Source organism: Mesitornis unicolor, unplaced genomic scaffold (assembly GCF_000695765.1).
Source record: "Mesitornis unicolor isolate BGI_N332 unplaced genomic scaffold, ASM69576v1 scaffold36087, whole genome shotgun sequence".
Classification (NCBI taxonomy): domain Eukaryota; kingdom Metazoa; phylum Chordata; class Aves; order Mesitornithiformes; family Mesitornithidae; genus Mesitornis; species Mesitornis unicolor.
Genome location: NW_010196424.1, coordinates 1,344 through 28,190, shown reverse-complemented (window position 1 = coordinate 28,190; position 26,847 = coordinate 1,344). Strand labels below are relative to the sequence as shown.

Genomic DNA, 26,847 nt, shown 5'->3' with positions numbered 1-26,847 from the left:
AAAGTTCCCAAACCAAAAACCACCACACCAAAAAAATCCAACGCAAAGTTACCTTCATATTTTAAAGGCACAAGAATAAATTTTTTTTCCTGTTATTTTCCACTAGTCCTAATTTGATTTTGCACTTTTTAATTTTCAGCAATACCTTGATTTCTCCAGGTACATGCAGTAACTTCCTAGAACCTTCCTAACTCAAAACCTTCTTAAACAGTTGGATAAAGGTTTAAAAAAAACCCAAACAAGCCACTTTCAGGTCATGACATTTCATAAAGCTTAAATTCAAATGTGTAGAGTAAAGCAGTTTACCATGCAAGCTGAAAGCCACATCCTTTCAGCAAAGGAAGTGGGCAACATCTTCATTAAGGCCTTTCTAAGAGACAGAAATCAGAGTTACTGTAGAGCAAGCCATGGTCTTTCCTTTCTGAAAGTGGATCCAATATCCCCAAAGGAATTTTTTAGTCATGGTCTGCCAACTTTGTTGCTTCCAGACTGGAATGTAGCCCTTTGTTTTGTAAATGTATTTGATGACTGCTTTTTCCTTTTGACAAGTGCTCCATGTATTAAAGAAGTCATTGTTACTGTTTTCAGTGGTAATTGAGGGATATACTACATTCTCCCTTAGACAGCCTCATTAACCTTTGCCTTCCATAGTCTTCATTCTTCCTGTTCTAATAATTCTAATTTTATTACTTACTATAACACATTATTAACTTTCAATTCTAGGAATGGTTACTGGTATCCCCAAATACTTCTTAAAGATTATCCCATCCACCTTTTCTACCAATCTCGATCCTTAAATCTGAGACAAAGAGTTCAGCTGCTTCTAGAAATGGAGCATCGCATGATGGATGCAACGATCAGATCTATTTTAACTCTTTCTTTTTTCTTTAAATACAAGAAAAAGCCTATACCGAAAATCTAAAAAGTCAGATCTGTAAATTGTTAAGTACAGTGCAAGGTAAGGCAACGGAGTTCACATTCAGTGACTTGGCTCATCTTATTCTTCCAGGCATCAGATCAACCTGGTAACACCACAATAACTTTTATTAGAGTGAAGTTATCTAAAACTAGAAAATGCAAACACTGTGCTTACAAGTGCAGCTCAATCAAGAAAAAGGCCACTCAAGCTTCCCTTACATTGACTACATAAATACAAGAATAAGGTTTTCACAGTTCAACTATTTTTCCACGAGTCTCAGCTCTTGACAGAGATGTGACACTGACAATCAGTTTCAATTTCCCCGTAATTATTTCCATTTCAAACCAAGTATCTACAAATGCCATAGTTATTCTGTGAATACCATCAGTGCAGATCTCACTGGGGATGCAGAAAGGAGGAGCATCGTTACTCTGGGGAGCCTTTCCACAAACTGAGCTGTAGTGTCTGAACCCTTCGAACTCTATGGAGGCTCTCGCTCAGTTCTCCTTTAAAGAGCCAAGAGCAGCAAGCTGTGCGTCTCCCTATTGCTGGACCTATTCCAAAGGTCAACTCTTAAAAAAACTTCAGATGCTTTTTGTCATAGGCCTGGGGACCATATGATTGTTTAGGGTATCTCCAGAGTACCAGCCGGACAGTCAGAAAGCTTTAGGCATCTAAAAGTTGTAAATTAATTAATTAAAGTCATCTTAAAACCACATATGAAGTATTCAGTCTTGACTTTCCTGAAATTAACTCAATGCCTGAATGTACATTAAGATTTTTCCATAATAAAAATACTTATGTATAACACTGCCACTAGTCTAAAAGGTGTGGGGAGACAGATCACATGAAATCTACACCAAAGGTAGTTGAAAAGTCCATTCATAAAACTTTTATTCCACTTACATCAACTTAATACACATGTTCTGAACAGTTATGCTTGGATTGTTCATGAAAATTTCATAAGACATTAAACAAAGCTAGCCATCATCTCAAGTTATTTCCCTGTTAACTATTTTTACAGCACATGCATGTTAGGCAAGTATCAAAAAAAAAAAATCACAAAAGCAAAAAACCTAAAAAAGTTAAATACATGGGTTTTTGTTTTACTGCTGTGCTCGATATACAGTGTCATTATGATATCAAGCAATTCATTTTTTACTGCATCTTTACTTGTACATTTGTTCTTAGGTTGCTTAAACCATTTAAATACAAATAAAATGTGTAGCAAAAATAATGAAAGCAACAGCAGGTAACTTTACAAATAATGGAATGTGAACCGTTTCTCTGTCCTTCTCTAGAGAAAGTTGACTGGGTTATCAAACTGCCTTAAGGAACACTTCAGCTGCAATCAAAGATGTACACTTGATTGGAATATTCCACAGATTTCACATGTTGACTTAACATGCGATATCCATGGGACACCAGTTTATTCACAGCCACGTGTGCTCCAGCTTGAATGCTCACGCTAACTACACCTGTGGCTGCAACTCATGATCCCTTTTTTCCATCGTGACAGACCAATATGCAAGCAGTCATCTTTGCTTGACATAGAAAGCTGTTTTAACACTGGCCTTGTGGGAAGCCACAATGTACCAAAAGTACTATGCCAAACATGTAAAACTTGTATAAAAATTTCCCAACCCTATATTGGCCACCTCAGATGAAAACAGGTAAATTCCCCAAATGTTAACTGGCTCTATTCCCCTAATATTAAACAAAACCACATGGGAAATATAGAAATCCAAATAGAAGTAACATAAACCTGTCAAATCGTAAACAAAAACTATTTGTGGGACAGCATGGATGACAAATGGTCTACTGTGTAAATTTCAGAATGAGGCAGACGGAAGTTGGAAGGCTGGTTAATTCTCCCCTCCTTCTCCTGCTTCGGCTTCATCTCCTTGGGTATCCGATGTCCACAACTGTTTGGGAGAGAACACAGAGTAATATATGTAAAATATTAACATTTATGACTAATACTTAATAAGGAATTATTAGAAAGAAAGCCTACTTCAATAATAATTTTGTAAGAGGTCCTACTAAGCACCATGAAGAAGAAAAAAAAAAAACAACCACACGTTAACATGAATGTATTTCAAAGCTATTACTTTTACACACAACAAAATGGAAATCTAGCCCTAGTTTTCCTGTGGGTGCCTCAATCCTACACTGCGTTTAATGAGGAAGTACACAAACAGTCAAAGCCAAAGTCTCATATCCCCAAGGCTCACTAAAATACGATTACAAGAGGCAAGAATCAGACCTACAGAACAGATACAGGAGAATCAGGAACTACGAATACTTGTTTCCTGTAGATTTATACCTTTTCCTCAAGTGAGCTTTATGCATCTTTCTGAAGGAAGAGCTTCAGTGAAGGTCTCTCTTCACAGGTACCATTAAAGTGAATGCTACTTTTACTTCAAAACAGGCATCTGAGGGTTTTGGGGTTTTTTTTTGTAGTGTGTGGTGATTTGGTGGTTAAACCAAAACCTAACCAAAACCATTTCACTAAAACCTCTATCCCTTGGCTCGATTCAATCATGCCCCCCTTCAGCAATTTGTGGAACACAGAGCTTCCAAACTTTGAGGACTGGGCAAGGAAGGAAGAAAATCAGGCTAAATATGCAGTAGGCACAAAATCTTATTTTCAGCTCCATCTAAGGAGCCATATATCAAGATTAAGCACCAACTAAGGAAACTAAGCACCAGTTCCAGCACAACACTCAGGGCAAAGAAATTATTTTGGGAACCAAGTACTTTGTCACGCTGGCTGCTTCCAAACCATTACAAGCCCAGCACGTTCTGTAAAGTCTTGCTTTATGGATTTATAGCAGCATTAACCGAATCCTTCACGCTCTATAGCATAAGGTGGCAAAACCTAAGAACAACTAATTCTCTCTCTGCCTACAGTTTACTCTCTGCCTACACTAAGGTGTCACAAGATGCTAAAAAAAATAATTAAAAGATCCATCATCAGAAATATTTGATCCTTTCCAGGAATACAAGACAATAGAAATATTTGCACAAGACCAGTAGCGTTGTTCTTTCCCTGAACATAACACACAGTATCTGCACTGAATGTTCCTTGCTGGAGGCATAAAGCAACAAGTTGGTTCACTGCAGACAATAGCACACTTGTCAGGTTCCAGTCCCTGCACCACGTTCTGTACTGCATTATTGGAATACTACGTTATTCTCAACTTCAGTGCTGTTCTTATAAGGAACAGTTCGGAAGAACAGTTTTATTAGAATTTTATCAGAGGCTTCTATCCTAAATCCTCACGTTTACAATATCTATAGACATATACATAACCGTTAAGTAAAAAGACCTCACTGGTACGAAATATTGTTTTCAATTCTGGGCCCCTCAGTTCAAGAAGGACAGAGAGTTGCTTGAAAGAGTCCAGCACAGAGCCACAGAGATGATTGAGGGAGTGGAGCATCTCCCTTATGAGGAGCAGCTGAGGGAGCTGGGTCTCTTTAGCCTGGAGAAGAGGAGACTGAGGGGTGACCTCATTCATGTTTATCAACTTGTAAAGGGCGAGTGTCAGGAGGAAGGAGCCAGGCTCTTCTCTCTGATGTCCCGTGACAGGACAAGGGGCAATGGGTGCAAGCTGGAGCATAGGAGGTTCAACCTGAACATGAGGAGAAACTTTTTTACTGTGAGGGTGACAGAGCACTGGAACAGGCTGCCCAGGGAGGTTGTGGAGTCTCCTTCTCTGGAGACATTCAAGGCCAACCTGGACGTGTTCCTGTGTGACCTAATTTAGGTGATCCTGCTCTGGCAGGGGGGTTGGACTGGATGATCTTTCAAGGTCCCTTCCAACTCCTGAGATTCCGTGATTCTGTGAAAGGGGGATTATCAATTGAGAGCACAGTTTAACAAATATGCTGGGAAAAAAAATCCCTTAGGGGGAAGGGATGCCTATTTTGTTAGGTTTTTTTGTTTGGTTGGTTGTTAATTTGTTTGGTTTTCTAAGAAAAAACAATTTCACAACAGAGCAAAGAAGGAATTATCTCATAGTCCCAGTAAAACAGACTTTGAGTTGAAAAATTAAGCAACCCTCTGAACACTTCTCTGCCTTCAGTCCCCACTGAGAATGAACACAGACTCCTCTTCAGCCATATAAGACTCAATATAAAAAGAATCAACTGAGAAAATTGCTCCTGCACGTAACTGATGAACATGCTGAACCACTGTAACAGCTCTTGTAACAGACTTGCCTAACTAGCAAAACATACCTTTTTTACATTCATGAAATTAATCACAGTTTCTGCCAGTCACAAATACATCAAAACTTATTTTCTACTTCAGCAAGCTGTGGGAAAATATGGAATCAAAACATACTTACAGGTCACACTAAGCATTTAGGACAATATCATCCATTCAAGAATATGGAATCCTACAGCTCTCTATAGCTTTCTCTCTTATAATGGGATGCTCATATCAGTTATCAGCTCTACTGCTGTAATTCACACACTGTGGTAGCTCAGACCAACTTTTGCCCTTGTATGAAACATTTGGCTTTCCAACTGCTATGACAAGCTTTACATTATTTTACTGGCAAGCTAGCAATTAAAGTCAGCTTCTATTCTCCATTTCAATACCACTCATTCAGAAGACAGCTCTTGAGCAACCTCATTCAAGGGGCCAGCACACGCAGACACTGAGAGCAAGCCCAACCCTGTATCTGTCTCCATTGCAGAGGTTGAGAAATCTCTTCCATTTGTTTTGTAAGCAACAGTTGGAACAATCACAAGCAGTTTTTTCACTAGTGTCAGAGCTGCCATTCCAGTGGAAAAGGTTCCAAGGAACAGGGCAAGAAAGCATTAGAAACAAGAGCAGAAAACATGGCAACACCAATTTTATTCAACTGTACAACCTGACTTCCAGTTACATTAAAAGAAGTCCAGCTATTTTGTAAATGTCTCTGATATCGGATGCACAGAACATGAATGAGGGGTTATAACTGGTGACAAGAGGTGCTTCTTATTTTTTCAGTTCTTGACTACAGCTCTCCCTTCTCCCTACAGAGACCTGGGAGTGAACTGTGCCATTAATTACACTACTGCACGTTTGCTTACACTTAGTGTTTCATTTGCTTTACATGTTTATCTTTGCCAGTTCTAAAGTTTGAAGTAGGTTAAAGAAAAAAACCCCACACAAGATGAAGATTTTGATTACTCTAACAAAGCAACACAATCTGGATCCATAACTTACACCACAGAGAGCTATGAGTCCAAAGAAAAAAAATAAAAGACAGTTGTTTCACGACTGCTGTGGAAATAGCCTTGCTAGCACCGATTCCAACTGCAGCTTTTAAAACCAAACAAAAAACCTCTAAACAGGCCCTTAATAGCTTTGTTTGTAATTTTCATGTAGAATCTATTCCTTACACATGCAATCACACAGAATAAGCTACATTAAATCTGACATAAGTTTTGAAGAGGCAGATGTGACTGTATTCTCAAATGCTGTTTAACAAAAGAAAACAGCTTTGCTAGTCACAGTCCAAACTATGTCACTTAAACATGCTAAATTCCTTGAATTAAAGAAAAGGAAAATTTGGTCAATTTGTCATGTCAGCAAACCACATTAATTAGCATGCAGATGAAAAAGAGTAGGCAGGAGAAAAAGATGTAGCTCAGAAACACGATGTACTGTAAACTTATCTGTAAGTAAATGACAGCCACAGCTACAAATGAACAGGACGACTCTGAGTGCCACAAAGGCCAATCCCGTTACCAACAGTATGCAAACTTTAATGATACTCACTGTCAAGTTGTCTCTCAGTAACTGCATTATTAGCGTGCTGTCTTTGTATGACTCTTCACTTAATGTATCAAGCTCAGCAATTGCTTCATCAAAAGCCTAGTGTTATAAAAACAAACAACTCCATTGGCCATGTGACAAAAGGTTATGCAAATACTGTAAACAGCATTTTGCCTCCCCTTAGACTTACCGTTTTTGCAAGGGAACAGGCTTTCTCCGGGGAATTAAGAATCTCATAATAAAACACGGAGAAGTTTAGAGCCAGACCTAATCTGATAGGATGTGTTGGCTGCATCTCCTTTTTACTGATTTCAAAAGCTTCTTGATATGCTTGTTGTGATTGCTCCACTATCCCTTTGGGGAAAAAACAAACACACACAAAAACCACAATAAGTAAGTAATTCACATACTGTATTCAGACATACAATCAGGGCTGTGTTCACGCTTGCATGAACAAAGTATGTTAAAAGCGAATGCCTGTGAATGAGCACCATACCTAACAAGCTGCTGTTTCATGAAGATTTTACTAAATTATATTTTTAAATTATTCAAAAAAAGGAAGCTGTCATTGACCAAATCACAGGTTTAAAGTCTCTCCCTCCCACATTGTGACTACTTGTATTTGCAAATGTTTGCAGTACTTTTGTAGCACTTAAGGAATATAAAATCACCTACATGAAAACATACAACGTTGAAGTTGAAACTACACACAAGTTTTATACAGTACCACAGTTCCCATGTCTTCACACACTGTAAAGCATTACAGATCCACATTTTATTCAAAGAAAACACAGACGACCTTTGCCTGTCATGCTGAGCCTTTTTCCTAACAGTCACCTAAGAAGTCTCAAACTGCTTGACAAAGATAGTGTGGCATACCTCAACCCGAATTAAATGCATATTTTTAAAAGCTTCCAACATAGTTCAGTTTCCAGTGCAGATACAGAGAGCATTTTTACCAAATTTAAAATTCTCAACTTTGAAGTGAGGGAGAAAAAGAAAGGAAAACTGGTTTGTTTGGTTTTTTAAGGAGATTAATCTTTTGTCATTCTCTTAATTGGTTCAATCACAGGAGTTATAAATGATCGGCAAAAAAAAAAAACCCTATATTGCGTATACTCGGACTGCAGAGCTCAACAGTTTCCAGTCACACTGAGCACACTTGAACTTAGGGGCAGACCATGCCTGCACAAGTCAGAGATTATGGCCCAACACAGCCCACAAGCTGGACGATGCCCTCGATGACAACAGGATGCAAGAGATGTGGAGAGGCTGAGCACAAAGGGACCCTTGTTTCTGCCTTTCCAAGACTCTTAATAGCATCTGAGAAAAAGGTGGGCAGGAAGTCATTCAATTCAGATGCAAATGGCTTCCAATCCCAACATTTCTGGATCAAACCAGAAATGCATCCAGCATGAGCTCTGCAAAACCATCAGTCGCATGTATTCAAAAATAAAGAAAGGAATTTTAGGGCGAATGCTCAAAAATACATCCGTATTTAAGTCAGAACTACTCAATTTGTTCATCTTAATGTATTCACAAAAATTACAGCATCAGAGCATCCTCTAACATGGAAGAGGGAGGACACTCACTGCACAGTTGTTCAACTTTGTCCTCTCTACACTCATCACTAATAATGGAGCACTTCAGGAAAAATCAGACAACTGCCATATCACCTAGAAAGTGACCAGAAGTTGGTACCTTGCAGTTGAGAAGAACCAGGTTTAGTGTAGGTTAAATTTAGATACAGCGAGAAGTATTTTACTCTTCTCATAATAAAAAAAGCCTTAGAAAATGGCACCATTTATGAAAGGCAAAACAAGCAGTGTGAAAAACAAGTAACTTCAAGGAATGAAGCTGAGCATTTTATTCTTTTTTTTTTTTTACATAATTAACTTTCAAAAAAGCACATGCTTCTTCTCCTTATTTGAGAAAATACAGTTACACTTTAAGCAGTGATTTGGGGCTCTTAATGCAAAATCTGATGTATCCTGGTAATTTTTAAATCAGTCACCCAGCATAAAAAAAGTTGTAAGATTTTTTCACCTTGAATTCTTTAGAAAGTGTTGTACAGCTCCAAAGTTCAAGGCTAAAGTGGTAGGGTGAGGTGCCTGCTTGACATTCTTGTCCGTTAGACTGCTGTAACAAAACCCCAGTCGATAAGACAAACTAGCTGGTTTATGAAGATAAAAATCCAATTCCTGGAGTTGGGAGCTTTATACTGTTGCTAAATTTACTGCAAAAGGCTGAAAGAATACCGTCCAACTAAATGGCCATTATTGCCTAAGCAATAATTATCAACTGCTCTTACTCAAGGTCACAGAGAGCACACAAGAAAGGCCTGTGAGATGAAACACTTGGGAATAAAAAAACAACAACAAAAACCAGACTTAAAAACCTTCAGTTTAGGAGCCACAGCAAATACGAGCTAGTTGGGCTTTCAAAATATTTTCTTCATCTGGAAACCCACTGAAAACCTCTCAGTCAGAAGACTGGGTTAAATAAAAATTAACTTCAAAACCCCTTTAAACAAAGATTTTCAGTCTAATTTGAGAGACTGTAACTTAATCCCCAACAGAAAGAGAAACTTTGGAACTCAAAATATTGTACTTTCTATCCATGTGAATAGAGATTACTAAAAGGAAAATCTAATTACTCTTCGTACAGTAACAGATCTAAAGTACTGGATACACATGCAATTCTGCAGTCACCAAGACTGGGTATTACACTAAGTCTTAGTATCTTTATGCAACTCCCTATTATCCAGCATACCAGGGAAACTGGGCTACCCTGTGTAATATGGATATAACACATATGCCACAAAGCTAAAGTAGACACATCTATCCCCTTGAAATCATTCCAGCTCAGTTTCCTCTATACTAAATTCACTCTAGTTTCTGTGCAGTTGTGCAGACATCTTTCTGTAATGTACTGGGAGAGCTTATTAGCTTGAGAGCAGCACATGGTCACTGGGGCACAGGGCTACTGAGCATCAGCTGCATAGATGAACGGCTCTCCAGTAATCCTGAAGGTCCCAGGTCCATGCATCCCAATTGCCTGCATGCTCCCAAGTGCCCCGTATTTCTGCAGACTAAATTGAGCCTGCAAGAAGACAGCTCAGGGCTGTTTTCAGGGCAGAAATTACCAGATTGGGTTTTGTGCTCAAGCACGCTGCTGTTCAGGGCACGCTGCCACCAGTTCTCGAGTGGCTCCAGGAAACAGTGTAGCACTGTTCACAGCCAGCTGTAGCTAAACATGCTGTGTGGTTCTGAACTGAAGGTGACTCTGCAAGGAGTCAGCATCTTGTTGAGGTGTTTCTTCAACTACAGCAGTTAAGCCACCTAAGATATTTAGTGCCTTATATTAACTTTAACTAAATTTAAGTGAAGGCAACTTACCTGCAATTATGACAAGCTGCTTACATGAAGATACAAGAAACTTGAGGAAATAAAAAACACTTGGACATTAAACTACCGCAGTTATGAAAGAAGAGTTTTCCTAATAGTAAGATCAGTTTTATTAATCCTTTCCTTCTCCAAGTGGTTTCTAGTCTGTTTGCTCACTGAACCTATGCAGACTTTTTGCATTCTGCAGAAATGCAGGAGAAATAGCATGAATAAGTCTTCAAAAAGCTGCAAGACTCTGTTCCTTTACAAGGAGGTAAAAAACCAATACTCAGCCAGGCTGAAGATGCACAAACTTGTATTTCAGTCATAAACCACATGCATGCGTGCAGAAGCTGGAGTTAATTTCAAGATTTGGTGACTGAACATCTGTTCCCTGCTTTCAAGAGCAGAGGTGCACGGAAACTTTCATAACTCATTTGAAAGCTAACAACGTACGATTTTTCTTCAGAAAACAGGAAGCCTATTACCAAAGAAAGTTACATCCAAATCAGAATTACTCTAAAATTAGTCATGTGTCTGCCCCACCAAAAGCAATCTAATTCGACAATATTTAGCCACAAGTTGACATACAATACCTTTCTTGTCATCTCCAGCAGCAACCTCAGCCAAGTAACGGTAGTAGTCTCCTTTCATTTTCAAATAGAAAACTTTACTTTCTGCTTGTGAAGCATTAGGGATCAAGAACTTTTCCAACAGAGACTAAAAGAGAAACAAAGAACAGTGTTTTGAACACATACTTTTACAGCACGATGAACCAACAATTCAATTATACTACAATCTATTTCAAACTCAAGACAGCTTTACTTTTTGCCTGTTTTCTTCACATCCTACACCACATATTCAGCTACGGAGAACGTGTTCTGGATCACAATTCTAGGTAAAAAAAGGAATGCTGCACGCAGTGACTTGGTGGGGAAGGCTGTCCCCTTAATTTAGCAGATGAGTCTTGTATGACCAAAGGAAGGGTTTCTATAGGTCATTATACAGTCCCAAGAGTCTGGGCAGAGGGTATACAATGGAAGAAAGTCTGCGCCCACAGAAGACAATAAAAGGGTTTGAAGTATCAGCTGCCAAATCAGAGACTCAAATATCTTATACACACAGGCAATAAATAAGCCTCGTTAACCTAATTCCCATTAAATGGAACACTGTACTGGCATCCTCAGCAAGAAAGTGCAAGGTGAACCTGGATTCCTGCATTTCCAGACAGCTGACAATCCGGCAGTCAGCTGCATAGCACTGAAAAGAATCATCTGACTTTATGTGCTGCCCTAACAGGTGTTTCTTCTATCTTCCAAAGCAAAGGAGCTCTCTGGAGTCACTCCACCAAATCCTCCCTATGGGCTGCCAGTTAAGACCAGTTTTTTCTAGAATATTCTAACTGCTTATTAAATTAACATAGCAAGTTCCCAGCTGAAGCAGTCCTGTAATTTGGCAAGAGTTCTATTGTGATGAAAAGAAAAAAAGAAAAAAATCACTAGCTCCAACACATTTAGTCAAATTAAGGTACAACCTTGTCAATCTTCTTGATATTTCATCTTGCGTGCTTAAAGTCAGACTTTGAAAGAAAAGCCAGTTGTTTAAAAACCAGAAAAAGTGCAAAAGTGCTCTTGAATACTCAAAATAAAATCAGAAGCTGTTACATATACTTTGCTAAGGCGATGTAGCAAAAAATTTTTAAACAAGGTTTTAGTAAGGATTTTTGAGTTTTCTTCCCCTACTGTAAATTAGATGACTGACATTTCAGATTTACTTCACTGTTTTTAGGTGGTAATTCCAATGACACCACAGAAATGGACAATCTAATTCAGTTCCAACCCACAAAATGATGGCTGCTTTACAGTAGTTATGTATCTTACACCAATGTACTCCTGCGACAGGCACCCCCTGGATATGGTAGGCTGTAACCACTGTACTGTGACACAGGTACCCATGGTACCTGCTCTGCTTAATAGGCCAACCAACATGAAACTACAGAAAACTATAATTCACAGGAAGAACAAGAGTGAACAAAACCTTGTGTGAAACCCTTCAAAATGAAGTGACATAGAGAGGCAGCTCGCTCTCATTTCTATCTCAGCACACAGGGTAATGAAGAAGTCCAGCTGACAGAAACCAAAATAATTTTTAGTATTAGATATTTCCAATATTGCAGCGGTTGGTATACAGCTTCATTTCACAGCCATGCAGGGAGACATCGAAAAATACTGCTCATTCTTTCTGCCTGTCTGAATGACAGCAGAGACAACCCTTTAGCAACAGAAGAAGCCCAACACAAGCACCTCGGCAGCAGCAGAATTCTTATGGAGACAGTCAGATGGGCTGCCGAGCTGCTTCATGCCAAGGGACACCCTTCTGGAGGGCACACCATGCAAGAAGAAGGGTTCAGAGTCACCTCTGCCCCAGAGTGGCTGGAAGGAAGCAGAAGGCTGTAAGGTATGTGGCTCACGTGCTTCAGCTCTCTGTAACTACTTATGAGCTCTGTTCTCACCATTAAAGAACTTCAAGATTCACAGCTATGACATTTCTCATCAGTGCCAAGAAACTTTGACTTCAATGACAAATGAAGGTTCCCAGCTACTGAGAATAAAGCTCCTTATTAGTTTTTCTCTGTAGGATTGCAATTAAGCCAGGTGTGTCAGTCTGCACCTACCCTTCTGGCACCATGGGGAGCTGCTCCCCTCCTGTACCCTCCATTAAGCAGTCAGACCAAAATAATGTCAGTGATTCTAGAAACAGAAATTATTCATCATCCATATAGAAGGTTGTTCAGTTCTAAAGTACAGCTCTGCTCACTCTCATAGCAGCAATCAGACTTCTAGACTTAAGTCACAAATGAGGTAAAGTTGTTTGCATTACAGCTAATTGCAATAGGTGAACTGCACCAGCAGACAGCAAAGAGGAAAGTCTACCAATGGAGAAAGCCTTCCTAATCAGACAGGTACTACCAAGGTCAACAGCAACTCGAACCGTGCATACAACTTGTATTGAAAATAAGTTTTAAACCCATGTAGAATTTAGAAGACTGACTAACTAAATAAAAATCCCTTTGAATAGCTGTTCATAGAATACAGCCTATGCAAAGAGGCTCCGACTCCAAGACTGCACTGGTAGCTTGCTCCTATCTGGATGAAAGGCTCTATTCTATACAAAGAGCGTGTAGGACTGGTAGGCCACATATCTTTGGGAGAATTTCATTTATGCCAAATAATTCATAAAGAGCAACAACAAAACCTGAAAGCAGATTAACATTTAAAAGCTAGCATGTGAAACTGCTGAAAGATCTCTCCCCTATTATTTATGTAGTGCTATATATTCAGTTTCTCCTGTTTGTACCAGTCTTTTTATTCCAGGATATATTTTCTTTTAGTAGCGTAAGTAAATATAAATCATTTCTTTCAAGTCAGCCTGAAGATTCAGAGTACACCTACTTATCCTAGAGAGTGGCTGTGAAAGCCACAATCTGCACGGAGGTAGTGTGGCTACAGAACACCATAGAGATGAGACCAGTAAAACCACTGAGCTTTCAGAGTTCAATTACAGAAGATAACATAAAATGTTATGCATAACAAAAGGCATAATCAATGTAACACTTTGTTGCTTCTCTGAAGGATACAATTTTTTCCACAAGGAGGCACATCTTGATGTTCAAGTCCTATTGATGGGTTCTGTCTGTCTCATGCAGAAGAAACAGAAACAACTGTTTTGATAGTACCACCAATATACACCTATCTTCTCCTTTTCCAGTTGATACGACAATGCTTATCATTATGGATCTGACCACCATATGGGCCACTAAAGCACTAACTTCAGTGCAAGACTGGAGCAATAAGCTGATCTGTAGTTACTAAGCTTGTTAGGTGATCTGTGTCACTGCAATGCATACAGCATCCTGACAACTGAAGTCCATACAGCATGGGTATATTATAGCTACCTGGTATAAGTAATAATATACCAGGTATAAGTTAAGCCTTCATGCTCACTCATGGTATTCCTGCTACTGTGCCAAATTCCCATCCAATCTATGACACATACTAATACGCACTAACTGCAGCTCCATGGGCAGTTAATTAGTGCCTCAACTGGAATCTGGTAGAAATGGCTTTTTAAACAAAACCAAAACACCACTTCCCGCCCCCCAAACTACTCAGCTGTAATTGTCAGAGCTTTTAATTTGACAGGAAGAACCTAACTGCTATGGACAAACCATAGCACTGCAGGCAGTTAGGCAGCTACAGCATCTTAGAGCACTCTTCAGCCAAAACCTGTAACAGCATGTACTAGCGTTTCTAATGCTTTTCATAGCAGTCCTTCTAGAAAGACTTAATGGAAAATTATTACCTTTAAAAAAAACCCAAACATGCATGTAATAAATTTGAGTATCAACTCTCACTAATCTGCTGGCCATTAAAAGATCAAGCTTCAACACTTCACATGTGCAATTGTGATTACAACAAAGTTAACAGCTTTCTGGTACTCTGGCCTGGAAGAGACAGCACATGTGAACTCAAGAGTTGTCACCTATGCTCACACATACCATACATAAAAAAAAAATCTCATAAATTTGGAATGTTCACCCAGCAAGTATGCACTAGAGAAAAGTCTTTGTCTCCAAAGATATGCAGAGGCTGCATGTACACAGCTGTATTATGCTACTGGCAAACTTCAATCCTGGCTTATTTTAAACATTAAACTGAGAAGAGGTTAACTTTCTTCATTCTTACACAGGCTCTTTTGCCAGAGCAGGACACAGTCAACAGATGGCAACATGAAGCACAATGTGTTTTAAGCCTATTTTGATGAAAGGCCCTATGTACTTGTTCCTGCGGTTTTGCAAGATAAAGTCTGAAAGGAAAGAATTATGAGACTCCATTATGAGCGTTAAGGAAGCATAATAAGTTGTAACTCTGTGTGACAAAAAACAGCTCCCAACCCTTTACAAAGCATCTGCCTGCTTCTTACTGCAAGAAGACATGCCTCAATTTGTCAGGTTGTGGTGAGAACTTCAGTTGAATACAGGAAGCCAACCCATGAAGACTTGGAGCAGTCCTTTCCTGACACTTGAAGCCTAAAACTACTCTTCTAAAAGCATGTGCTTACATCTTTGTCAAATAACTTGTATGGGCCAGAAGACTATTCCCAAATTAATCATAAACAGCATTAAAATACATCCTTCAGTTTTGCCTTTTGCTTATTGTTCTGTGCATATTTCCCTTTATTAAAGGCTCAGTCTCAGTACATGTTATTGCCTGGGAACTTTAGATAATTTTTAATAATGTACTTGAGGACTGCTCAGTTTTCTGTTTAAGACTCTCCTCTCCTGACAAATAGGTCACAAGAATAAAACCACTAGATTCTAGAAAAATACAGTTGTAAATGAGCAGGAAATATATAGTTTAAGTGCTGAGAACAAGGAACTTCGCTTTTAAAGAACAAAAAATAATTAATAAGATACACCATTGAGCAAAAACTCTAGAACTCGCGGAGAAACAAAGAAATACTGCTCTTGCACAAAAGAACCAAGGTGCAGAATGGCAAATATCCAAAAGAGTACACTGATAAACATTAGCTAATTTAAACAGTATCAGTTTTGCTCAGAGCTAACAAGGCAGGCTTTCTGTTTTCATGCAGTAATGAAAGCCACCTGACATAGTTATGACATTATTTCTAGTTTTGAAGATAAATTACAGAAGAGTATTATCTGAACTTTATTTCACTTGTCATGCATCGGTGGTATATGGCATAGGGATGAAGAAGACATGGAAGAACTGTTTTTTAAATTCATGGAAGATATGAAAGAAACGTATTTTTTTTAAGCTCAGTCTGAAAACCTATTTTTTTTAACATTTCACACTAACTGACAATGGTCTAACATTTCAAGATGTAAGCAGCATGCCACTATCTTTCTCCAGGACATTACAAGAAGACAGGAGGGATTGTATTGGCTAACAGCACTTTTCTTTCTACTAACCTACCTGCAACACTGCCCCAAAAAGGATGCCATTAGAAAAATAAAGAAAGAAAACAAGAAAATACCATGCTTCTGTTAGCCTCCATCAATGCCTAGGGACTCTCTAAGCCAGATATGGTTTCTCTGGATGTAGTAACTTTCAACAGGCTTCTTGTCCACATGCCACACACTTGTCCAAACTCTTCTTACCTCAATACAACCTTAACACCTACAATACACTTTGGAGAAGCTGGAGATACTTTACTACCTGCACATGAGAAAGTGCTACTTCTGTCTTAAACCTACTTTCTAGATTCACTAAAAAAAGTTTCACTAATAAAAAAGAAATTACAGTCTATTGAATCTTAAGGTTCAGCTTTCTAGATGCATCAAGATACGCTTACCAGCGGCAACCCAAGGAGTACCAAGCTCTTGTGCTCCAATGCTCCTAGGGCAACAACCCTTCCTTTGTGGTAGGAGACACAAAACTATCCAGACTACCCAGTAGTTACAATGTTGACTCGCTGTTTCCTGACTATCTGCCCAGCTGCGCACCAGTATTTTAAAGAAATACACATATAAATTATCGTGTGAACTTAGGTAGGTATTTAAAAATACTGATTCAGACCAGTATTTCCAGGTACACACCTCGCGGAAAGAGCTACACACACTTGATTTCATCAACCAGCACAGTAACTGTAACACGTTTTTGTTAAGCTATTTTTTTACAGACTTCTATTTTGATGACAAAGTTATGGAAGTAGGCCACCGGTGTTGGACAACTTCAAGACACCTATTGTTCCCATAAACAGACAGCATGTGATTTTCCATGCACATGCTTTCTGCCTTAGCACCCCAGTTAGGAAAGTTACCAGGGCTGCACACACACTACAAAGAGTTTAACCAAGCCATCTGTGGCCAGCAGAAATTTTAGTTACACATGTCTATCTGAATTGTTGGAGGAAAGTGACAAGTATTTGTATTTTCAAGGGGAATATTTTTAGACAATCCCTTCCCCAACCCAGGCTGTTTTGAGACTGGCTCATTATGCTGCCTATGGTTAGAGTAGTACCCAGAGCTCAGGATCAGGGCTCTGCAACTGCTGCCTCATGGGTGACCGACCCCCAGTCCTCTTGAAGGAAAAAAATTAAAGGACTGCTCTGCTGTCTCCAGCCAAAGGCAAAGCCTCTTCTTTAAAGTCAGCTATGGATTTCTGTGTACTCATTTGCTTACGAGAACAGAAATACAAGAAAATCTGTCAAGTATTAGCGGCTGCAGTGGCGCTGGAGATCTCTCTTGTAAAATATCTGCTGAAGAAGGAAACGAGCCTGCTGCCTGTTCTCAGTACCAGTTATTCTCTCTTCCCATCGAATTGGCTGCCCACACAGACAGCAGAAGTTTGAAAGAGGTGAGAAGAGAAGGCTGGGAACGATGAGCATCAGTAGGGGAGGAATTCAGAATTTGGGACAAAAGATCTTCAAGGGGCAGGGAGCAATTAGACTGCAGAGTTCATGGAGCAGTGGGAGGTGTGACATGCACAGGGACACCCAGGATTGGTGAGAGCAGGAAAAAGGTACACTTGATTAGCAGTTCAGCTCTAGTCTACCTGGTAAAGACCTAGAAAGGGAAAAAAAAATAAAGGAAATGAGTCCTGAAAATGAGTAACTGAAAAAAGAACTAAAGAACTAATGGAGAAAAGAAAACCCTTATAACAGAAAGAATGGCAAGAAATTTTAGCTTCTGGAAACAAAATACTACTAAAACAGTCTAAATGTTTCTTTAGAAAAGAGAACAAAAGCAGCATCACATATGGGCAGGCAGAAAACATGGAATAAGTAAGGCACCCTGAAAAATCATCTTCATGCTGACACATATGCTGGTGAATAGAACTAAGTCAGTAAGAAGTAGGTGTATGCACTGAAACACCAGCAGAGTGCTCAGAGGGAAGATATGGCACCTACAGATGGACACACCACTGGTCTGCATAAAAAGCAGCTGAGAACTGAGGCAAAAGGGAGAAGCATCTCCGTGCACACTTTTAAAGCCACATACGTAGCTCTCCCTGCAGACTGGACTATCATGCCCTTTACTCGCTTGTTCCTTCTACCACTAGCTTTTCAAACTAGTATTTATGGCAAGGGCAGCAGATGAGTTTAATATCAGGATATAAGGATATATCCTTTGAGATTATTCAAAACACTTTACAAGTCCTTCATGATAGTCTCTACAGGTTTTTACAAAAGTATGCGTAACACACAAATGACACTGAAGAAGCCAAATTTCGAAGCACAGGCAAAAATACCTCTCCAATTTAGTAACCAGCTCTGAGAAAACTCATACAAAAGGTGGCAGCCCACAAGACACTTAATAGAAAAACAACTGGGATTAAAGTATTTAATTTGTTGAGGCATTGCTAAAGACATTAATACAATGAACGGTCTCTGCAATTTTTACACTTTTTTTTGCTTGTCAATTTATTTCTTGAATATTGAGGTCTTGAAACAAAATAGAATATCAGTGCATGTGGCACCAACTATTCTTTGAAGAAACAGAACAACTGAGAAACTTGAGAGAATACAAAATTTAAACCAATTGAGTTGGATGAGAATTTCTGCTAGACAGTTAGATCTAAGCAATAGCGATTGTGGCTGTTGTCCAAACCAGAACATGTCCTAGATGTCTTAAGACTCTACAGTTTTTGTCTCTGAAAAAATACTACTAAAATCCCTCATAAACTTGATGTTACACTTTTTTACACTTGATAAGAAACAGAAGTAGGAACCATTTATCTTTAGCAGTTTGCACTCTGAGCAGATCCGAAACCTCCTGAAGTAGACTATGCATCTACTAGGAGTTATAGCACACAATGTTAATAAAAGCATTTGATTACCAAAAATGCCATTTTAGCAACGAAAGCCTACTCTGTACTAGGATAACTGGAACACTTCAAGATCAGATTCTTGCTGTTAAATACTCTGCTACCTGCATAATCACAAAGGGTAACAACATAAAAAACTCCCACAAAATAACCAAAATACCAAAACCCCATAACTGCTTCCTACCTCATTTGAGCTGCATTAAATCTGATTAAAAAATAAGAATGTATTGTTCAGCTCAACAGCAGCATGGGTTATTATTACTTCTCACTAGACGAGGCATCGCCAATCTTCTGTCAGATTTCAAGAAAAATGAGCAACTACACAAGAGCTGACATTCAGTAAAAAAACAAGTTTAAGAAATAATTACAATCTTAATGCTCCTCAATCAACTTTAATAGCACAAGGTTTCTCAAACTATTTCCAAATGGTAGTCAACTACTGCCTGAATGGACAACAAACCTCAGGTTCAGAGCCAGGAGCCGCTGTGTCTGCCTAGAGCAAACAAGAAGTAAAGCATTCGAGAACCTGCTTCAGAAACACTTCTGTCAAGTGCATGGAAATAAGACAGAAGTTTCCAGATAAAACCAGAGATAATGTGGCATCTGTTTATACAGATGTACAGAGATGATGTACTAATGCTGCTCATATTCTAAATTTTGTATTTCTGCCACTTACCAGCTTTCATAGCCACAGTAAAAGCTGGTCTCTCAACAGTATAGCATTTCTGCTCTTAGCCTTTTAAGTAGCCAACCAGTGAAACAAACACACTCAGCAGCTTCACAAAATTACACATACAAGCAATGAATTTTGGGTTTCGACAGCACCAAAGGAGAGTATCTGTTAAAGGTGACTAAACTAATCAGCTTTATTCTTTCTGCTGCTTAGAACTGCTTAATAGCAATAAGTGTGTAAAGTACTTGAGCATTGAAGGCTGCTGTCAAATAAAGCAAGTTGCTACTTCAATGCTTTTTAATAGTGTAACCACTAGGTACTTTATACGTACATATATATATTAAAGCCAATTATTAAACATTAGTGCCAAGTAAAATTAATACAGTAGAGTATTGGTTATAGAAAACATTTGTTCTACTTCCAATAAATGCAAGAGGATATAGATATGTGTATGTACGTGTATCACACGTGTGCATAGCTAACATAAGTATCAGAGGTAACTGCATCTTTTAAGTTTTTGGAGGTTTTTTGCATGTAAGCAAAGCACTTAAGCTCATTTTATGATAAATGGGTGCATTAAACACATGTATCAATGTTATGGATGAACTTCTTGTTAAGCTAAATAAGTACTAGCTCACCTTTGCTCATGTAGTTTAACCACCAGTAAATTACTTGTTTATGCTGGAATCTGAAACATCAGTTGAAGTTTCATGCATTTACAAAGAATTACAATGTAGAATGAATAAAAACACCACAAGTAATCTCATTTGATCTGATCCACGAATGATGTTTTAATTCTCTAAAAATCAACAGTTTTTCAACAGTTTAATTTTCTTTAAAAAAAGACTATTTGTTCAAAAAAATAAAGGAAATTGCTCTAGTTTAGGCAGTGCTTTCACTGCAGAAAAGAGAAAAAACAAAAAACCAAGAGCCAAAAAAACCCCTGAAGGTGTGTAGCTACAGCCAGGGAAGTTATTAAAAGATTAACAAAGTAAAATCATGAGGCTGATGCAAATGGCCTCAGTCTCCTACCTTCAATATCTGTGAGCAATTTATACCAGCCAAACTGTAACTGAGAAAGCTAGACTTGGAGGGTTAATCAAAAGCTTAAATTATAGCCATCCTTGGAAGTTAGTGAACCCTGGCTACATTCTGCTCAGCAATACATTACAGTTCATTCAGAGAAGCATTTTTGAATCAGAGGTACTCATGTATTTTCACATATGCCACTAGCGCATGACCAACTACCATCTTTCAGTATGAATTTTAACAACTTGAGATGACATCTGGAGTTCTATGTCCAGGTTTGGGCTTCACAGTACAAGAGAGACATGAATATACTGAAGCAAGTCTAGTGGAGGCCACCAGCATGATCATAGGGCTAGAGGACAGGATGTGCAAGGCCAGGCTCAGAGAGCCGAGTTTTTACAGCCTGAAGAGAAGACCAGCAGATCTCATTGATGTGTACAGCTGTCCAGGAAAGATGGAGCCAGGCTCTTCCTTGGAGGTCTACAGACAGGAGAAGCAACAGACAAGTTGGAACATGAGAAGTTCTGATTACACACAAGGTTTTTTTCTTTTTCTTTTAACCATAACTCTGATCAAATATGATGACAGGCTGTCCAGAGACGTCATGGGAATCTCCATCCTTAAAGATATTCAAAACTTGACTGACAAGGCCTTGAGCTGTTCTGAGCACAGTTGAACTAAATTACCTCCCTTCTAACCAAAATCATTCAATCAAAACAGCTTAAAATAATAAAGACTAAGTTTTTCAAAGTTAAGATTTTGGGCACATAACTCCTAGATTGCAACAAATTAACCACCTCCCTTCTGTGACTGACATTCAATAGAAGCTTCTACAAACATCACTTCTCTGCTTCTTTTCCAAAAACATAAAATAAAGGGTAGAGATCTCAAAGACAGAAAGAAAGTGCAGTCAAAAATAAAAAATTAAGCAGGCCAGAAAGAGTCACAGAACTAAAAGTAGCAATTTTCAGTCAGAATATTAAATTTTTTTTGTTAGTATCAGATTTCTTCATAGCACAGAAGGCTGTATGGTATAATCAGTCACTTGAGCTTGTAAGTAATCAACTCATCTGCTTGTTAGTACCACTGTGCTCTCTGACCATCAGGAGCACTAAGCATACAACGGTTGCCTTTATAAAGAAAACAACAACAACAACAAATCTCCAACCAAAACCCAAAAAACTCACACACGTGCATGTCAAAAAGGACATGACTTCCTAAAGGAGGAAGAACTAAATTTCCCCAGTGCTGCCATTAAGAATTAGTGCAGAAACAGGTTTTATAGATGTTAACATAGTAACCTATTAGATGTTTGCAGGCAACTAGAAAACAGTCCCACAGTAATTTGAGTATGATGGCAATAGGCATTAATTCTGTGGTATGTTCTTTAAAAAGCCATTTAGATGCATTCTGAATGGAATTATGCTCCTGCAGCCCCATGACAGGTTACTAAACCTTCTACTTCCCCCAAAATCATGCATATGAAAGAACTGCAAATCTAAAGTTGCTTAGTTGAGGTTTAACTGCACCTTCTCTTCTCACAACAATTACTACTTTTAAAACATGACACATCCATAACAAATGCAAAGAAATCTAAATAGTGTAAGTACACAAGAAGTACCACTTTATATGTCTGACCACAAAGTTAGGAGGAAAAAAACATGGTGAAGGAAGCAAACAATTCATCTTATTGAGAGGGTCCTGAACAGCACTACTAACATGCAGCTTTTCTTGCAGGGAGAGAGTGGGGAAAAAGTGCTGTGTAGCATCTATGTGCAACTGGAACTCTACAACACTGAAGGGCAGCCAAGGTTACAGGAAGCTCTCTAGACCTCAAGGAGAACAAACAAAAGGGAAAAGAAAGAGTGAAAAAGCACACTTGGGAACTGCAAGCAGAGATTTATGTAAGGTATGACCGTGGGGAAATTTGGGGGAGGAAGAGATATCCCCCAGAAGACTGGGCATGGAGAAGAACATGGGAACTATCACATATGGTACACTTTGGAGGACATGCAGGGGACTACTCTGTATGTGCCAGCTTAGGGGAGAGAGCATAACTCTCTAGAATCAGATTCATACTAAAGTGAAGAGAGACAGCCCTGTTTTAAATGAGCTTCTGAGAACTCCTACCATGCAAACAGTATCAGATGTTAGGTATTCAAAGACCTCTTCATATTTCCTTCTGTGTACTGCAGAATCCTCACCTTAGCTGAAAAATTCATCTTACTACAGATTTAACTTGAATCACTTTAGTTACAGCTCTGTTTCCCATTAACTGCAAAAAACATTTTGAAGAAAATTCGTATCTGTTACATTAATAACTATTTTTATTATGGAAATGACAAATAAAAGATCATTATACTGGTATTATAGACAGACCCTCCTTTCTACTATAGAAAGTGAAACAGGATGCAAAGCACACACTTAGCTAACATGAGGAAAAGTACTTAAAAAGTGTAATTTCCTGTATCAATTTGAAATTTCTGAGCCTGGAAATTTTCTATAATACTCAAGTACATTTAAGATGCTTGAGTGTAGCAGTATTCCCTACACACAATATATTTCTCTTGAAGAATTTGGAAATTCAGTCAATTTTGTTACAGTGCAAGAAACTTGTACTATGCATAATGTATCACAATAATTCACAGTTTATCAGTACTACCAGACCAACCCAAAATTAGAGTCAGTTGTATTACACCTGAATACGTTCCAGTGTCTATCTGACAGAATTGGTGCTGGATCAAGAGATTTAAGGTATCTCTTCTTTGTATAGCAGCACTTTGAGGATGCAGCAAAAAGAGGACAAGTTCAGCTGTTCATGGAGCTGTAGAGGTACTCCACAGCACATTCAAGTGAGGGAAGATTTAGGAAGTGGCAATGATGTAGATGCTGGCTTTTCCTGCTGCAAGGTCAGTGTAAAGAAGACAAACAAATGGTTGGACCTGATCCACATAACCTCTCAAATTTTTATCACTTAGTCTAATAGTTATGAAGCAAGAAACAAGTCCAGCAGTAATTGCTCTTGTTCAGTCTGTAAGTTAGTGGAAGAACTGGGAACAGAACCCAGACAGAGTTTAGTATACTCCGCATCTACTGGATTAGAGGAGCTATTTCTTTCAATCCACAAGTAATTTGATTCCAACAAATGAGGGAAGAGCATGAGACGCTGCAGAGGAGCCAGCTTTGACTACATCCTGCTAGTCACAAACACATTCTCTTAATTGGCTGCCTCCCTTCACCACTGAAGTTAGGACACAGTCACTTCCACACTCAGCTGTGATGTAACATCCCAGGGTATTAGATATTACTTAAGAGCCTAGCAGGCAATTGAAGACAACAGCGACTCAAACAGATTCAGAGTCTGAATAAAAGACACAAAAGTCTCTGAGCTGCTTTTGCACTATATTTGATAAGGCTCCTGACTAAAAGCTTTGAAAGCTTGTGTTAACGCTTCAGGTCCTATTAGTGGCATACTTCGCACCAGTCAAGATATGGTAACCCTTGTTTTTCACTTCTGTGAACAGTTATAGACTACACTAAGCTGTACAAAAATTAGAGGCTCTTCTGAAAAAAATCTTGTTCTACATTTGCATGTAGAATTGTGCAGACTCCTGTTCATAGAAAACAACATTACCACAATTCTGTTTTCTCTGTTAAAGCAGTGGATGTCAAATAAAGCAATACAGTCAGTCATAGTTCTAGGTGAAAAAGAATGTACATGAACAGATATGACAACAAAGAAACAATAATATGTTTTTAAATGCAAATCTAATCCTTCAATGCAATGAGCAATGTCAAAGGTAGTGCATGCCATTTTAAAGCATTTTAAAACGTTATTCCTTGAATTAAAAAAAAAAAAAGCTTCTTTTTAAACCTAAGCCTAAAAAAAGTAGTTTTATTACTGCTAATCACTGCCTAAGGCGTTGTTACTTCTGGACAGTAATTTTTCCTTATTCTATTAAGAAAAATCAGACAGGCAACACTAAAAATTAGTAAGACATTAGCTGCCTAAAAGTAGTAACATGTCAAAGAATCATAATTTCTTTGAATAATGTATGTATCTCTCATTGAACACAATGAGAAATTGAAGTCCAGTTTGAGAGTCGGAAGATTTAACATGATTCTCCAGTGTGTGCTCACATCAATACTTCAGCTGCTGCAGCGAAGTTGAAAGCTAGGTTTTTGTATTTAGTGTGCACAATAAAAGCTAGTTTCACCTCAATCTGGTTTCCATTACACAAAAAAAAAATAATAATTGCAAACACTAAGTTCTTCTAAAAGGGAGTTTTCTAAGCCCAGTGACTTAAAATTATTTCTTAAACCCAGACATAAGTTTACAAAACAATACGACATCACTCTAAACTGAAAGCACCCATCCCTGAGGGCTTTCCCATTAATAAAAAAAATAAATTTAAAAGATAAATAACAAGAACTTAGAATGCCAGATTTGGATTCTTATTTCCTTGGCTTAAATAGATGAACTACCACTTAACACAAGAACCAGTAAATTAGTTCTTTCCTATGTGTAAGTTTATAATTTCCATTTTCATAGTGAAAGTTTAAGAGTTACACAAGATAACAAAACATACAAAACTGGGTGTGTTACAATAACCATGGAAGCCAGCCTAAACTGGAAGCCAAGACTCAGTTATCCATGCCGACTTTTACACACTCTTGGAGAACCAGTCTTCTAGAAGCAATCATTGCCCACAGCATTTAGTTAACTTACACAGCAAGAAAAAATGATGCTATTCATCGATCTTAGTTTTCATTTGACATCAGATCTTCAAGAATATACTTAGCTATTTAACTCTCCCCTCTTATCACATGTCATTCTGTCACCTCCAGGTATGTGATCCCTCATCATATATGGGATGACACACCAGCAGGGTCCACAGTCCAGTGGACAGTTCTATTGCTGCTGACAGTAACATCTACCTCACAAGTAGTTGCAGGACTGGACACCCATTCATCGTGTGCTCACTGAAGCACCACAGGCGTATGCAGTTGAAAAAAACCCTGACGATCTGGCGTAAGCATTTGGAAGATGTCTGGATTTCATAAACTAGTCTCCTAACAACAATACAGTGTTGTCTGTCAGGTACATGCACATTTTACCATCACTACCAGCACAGAAAATGCTTAACTGGAACACCCTTTTAGTTTGCTATTAAAAAAAAATAAGTTTAAGAGGGTATCACACCATTTCTACTGCCTCTTCTGCAGACAATTTTCTGCATGGCTGAGTCATAACTAACATTACATCATCTTACCCAGGGAGGGGCACAATTTCCGTAGAGTAAAAACTACCTCTTACAACTAGAGCAGCATATTAAAGTTGCAGAAATCAAAGTGATCTAGGATAAAAATATTGCATTGAGGGGGAAGGGTAGAGGACAAAACCCCAAACTAAACCTGTATAGTTCAGTTTTAAAGAAATACTGATTTTTCATAACTATGACTTTACATACAATAATGTTTCAACATGTCTCCAAATTCATTAGCATTCATAACTATGATGACTTGTAAATAGATAATCACTACATTAGAGGGAAAGAAAAGTCAGACTTTTTTTTAAGCCTTGCCCTTCAGAAATAGGAGATCACAGCTTTACTGACAGATTAGTAGTCGTCCCAGAGGGCCCAGCACCATTTACCCTGCAACTCTAAGTAAAAATGGATCAACAGTTTCATTATTTCTCACCAGCACATCATTGCAGATGTCTCTTAGCTCAGTCTCAATTTTCTCTCTGTATTCTCGAGCCATCTGCTGTTTTTTCTCAGCGCCTTCCGTCTTTTGTTCAATACTTGAGACGACTCTCCAAGATGACCTACGGGCTCCTACAACATTCTTATAGGCAACAGAGAGAAGATTCCTCTCTTCATTGGACAACTCAGCTCCTTGCTCAGTCACAGACTTCATGCAACTTGCCATGTCATCGTATCTTTCAGCCTGCTCAGCCAGTTTGGCCTTCTGCACCAGCTCATTTTTATCCATGCTGATATTTCTAAAGAAGAAAAATAGTGAGGCATTATTCAGACATTGATCAAGGACAAAGGTGTTTTCATTTCGTATGAAGAGTAACCATTCTCTTAAGCAGTTTGGAAGTGTGAGATGTACAAAGGAAATCCAGAACACAAGGCATATAAGCACTCAATGCTCAAACACACGGACAGGTGGATCGAAGACTTAAAACCACTGCCTCCTCCTGAAAA

At 38.6% G+C, this 26,847-nt stretch overlaps 1 protein-coding gene across 1 annotated transcript; it reads right to left on the bottom strand.

Annotated features, from left to right (window-relative positions):
- Window positions 1-1,785: 1,785 nt before the first annotated feature.
- YWHAZ (tyrosine 3-monooxygenase/tryptophan 5-monooxygenase activation protein, zeta) lies at window positions 1,786-26,847 on the bottom strand. Its single transcript, XM_010188473.1, has 5 exons — window positions 26,336-26,847; window positions 10,678-10,801; window positions 6,886-7,049; window positions 6,699-6,794; window positions 1,786-2,844 (listed from the first exon to the last, which is right to left on the bottom strand). Exons 1-5 carry the CDS (start codon window positions 26,627-26,629, stop codon window positions 2,785-2,787), a joined length of 738 nt encoding a protein of 245 aa, XP_010186775.1. The 5' UTR covers window positions 26,630-26,847; the 3' UTR covers window positions 1,786-2,784.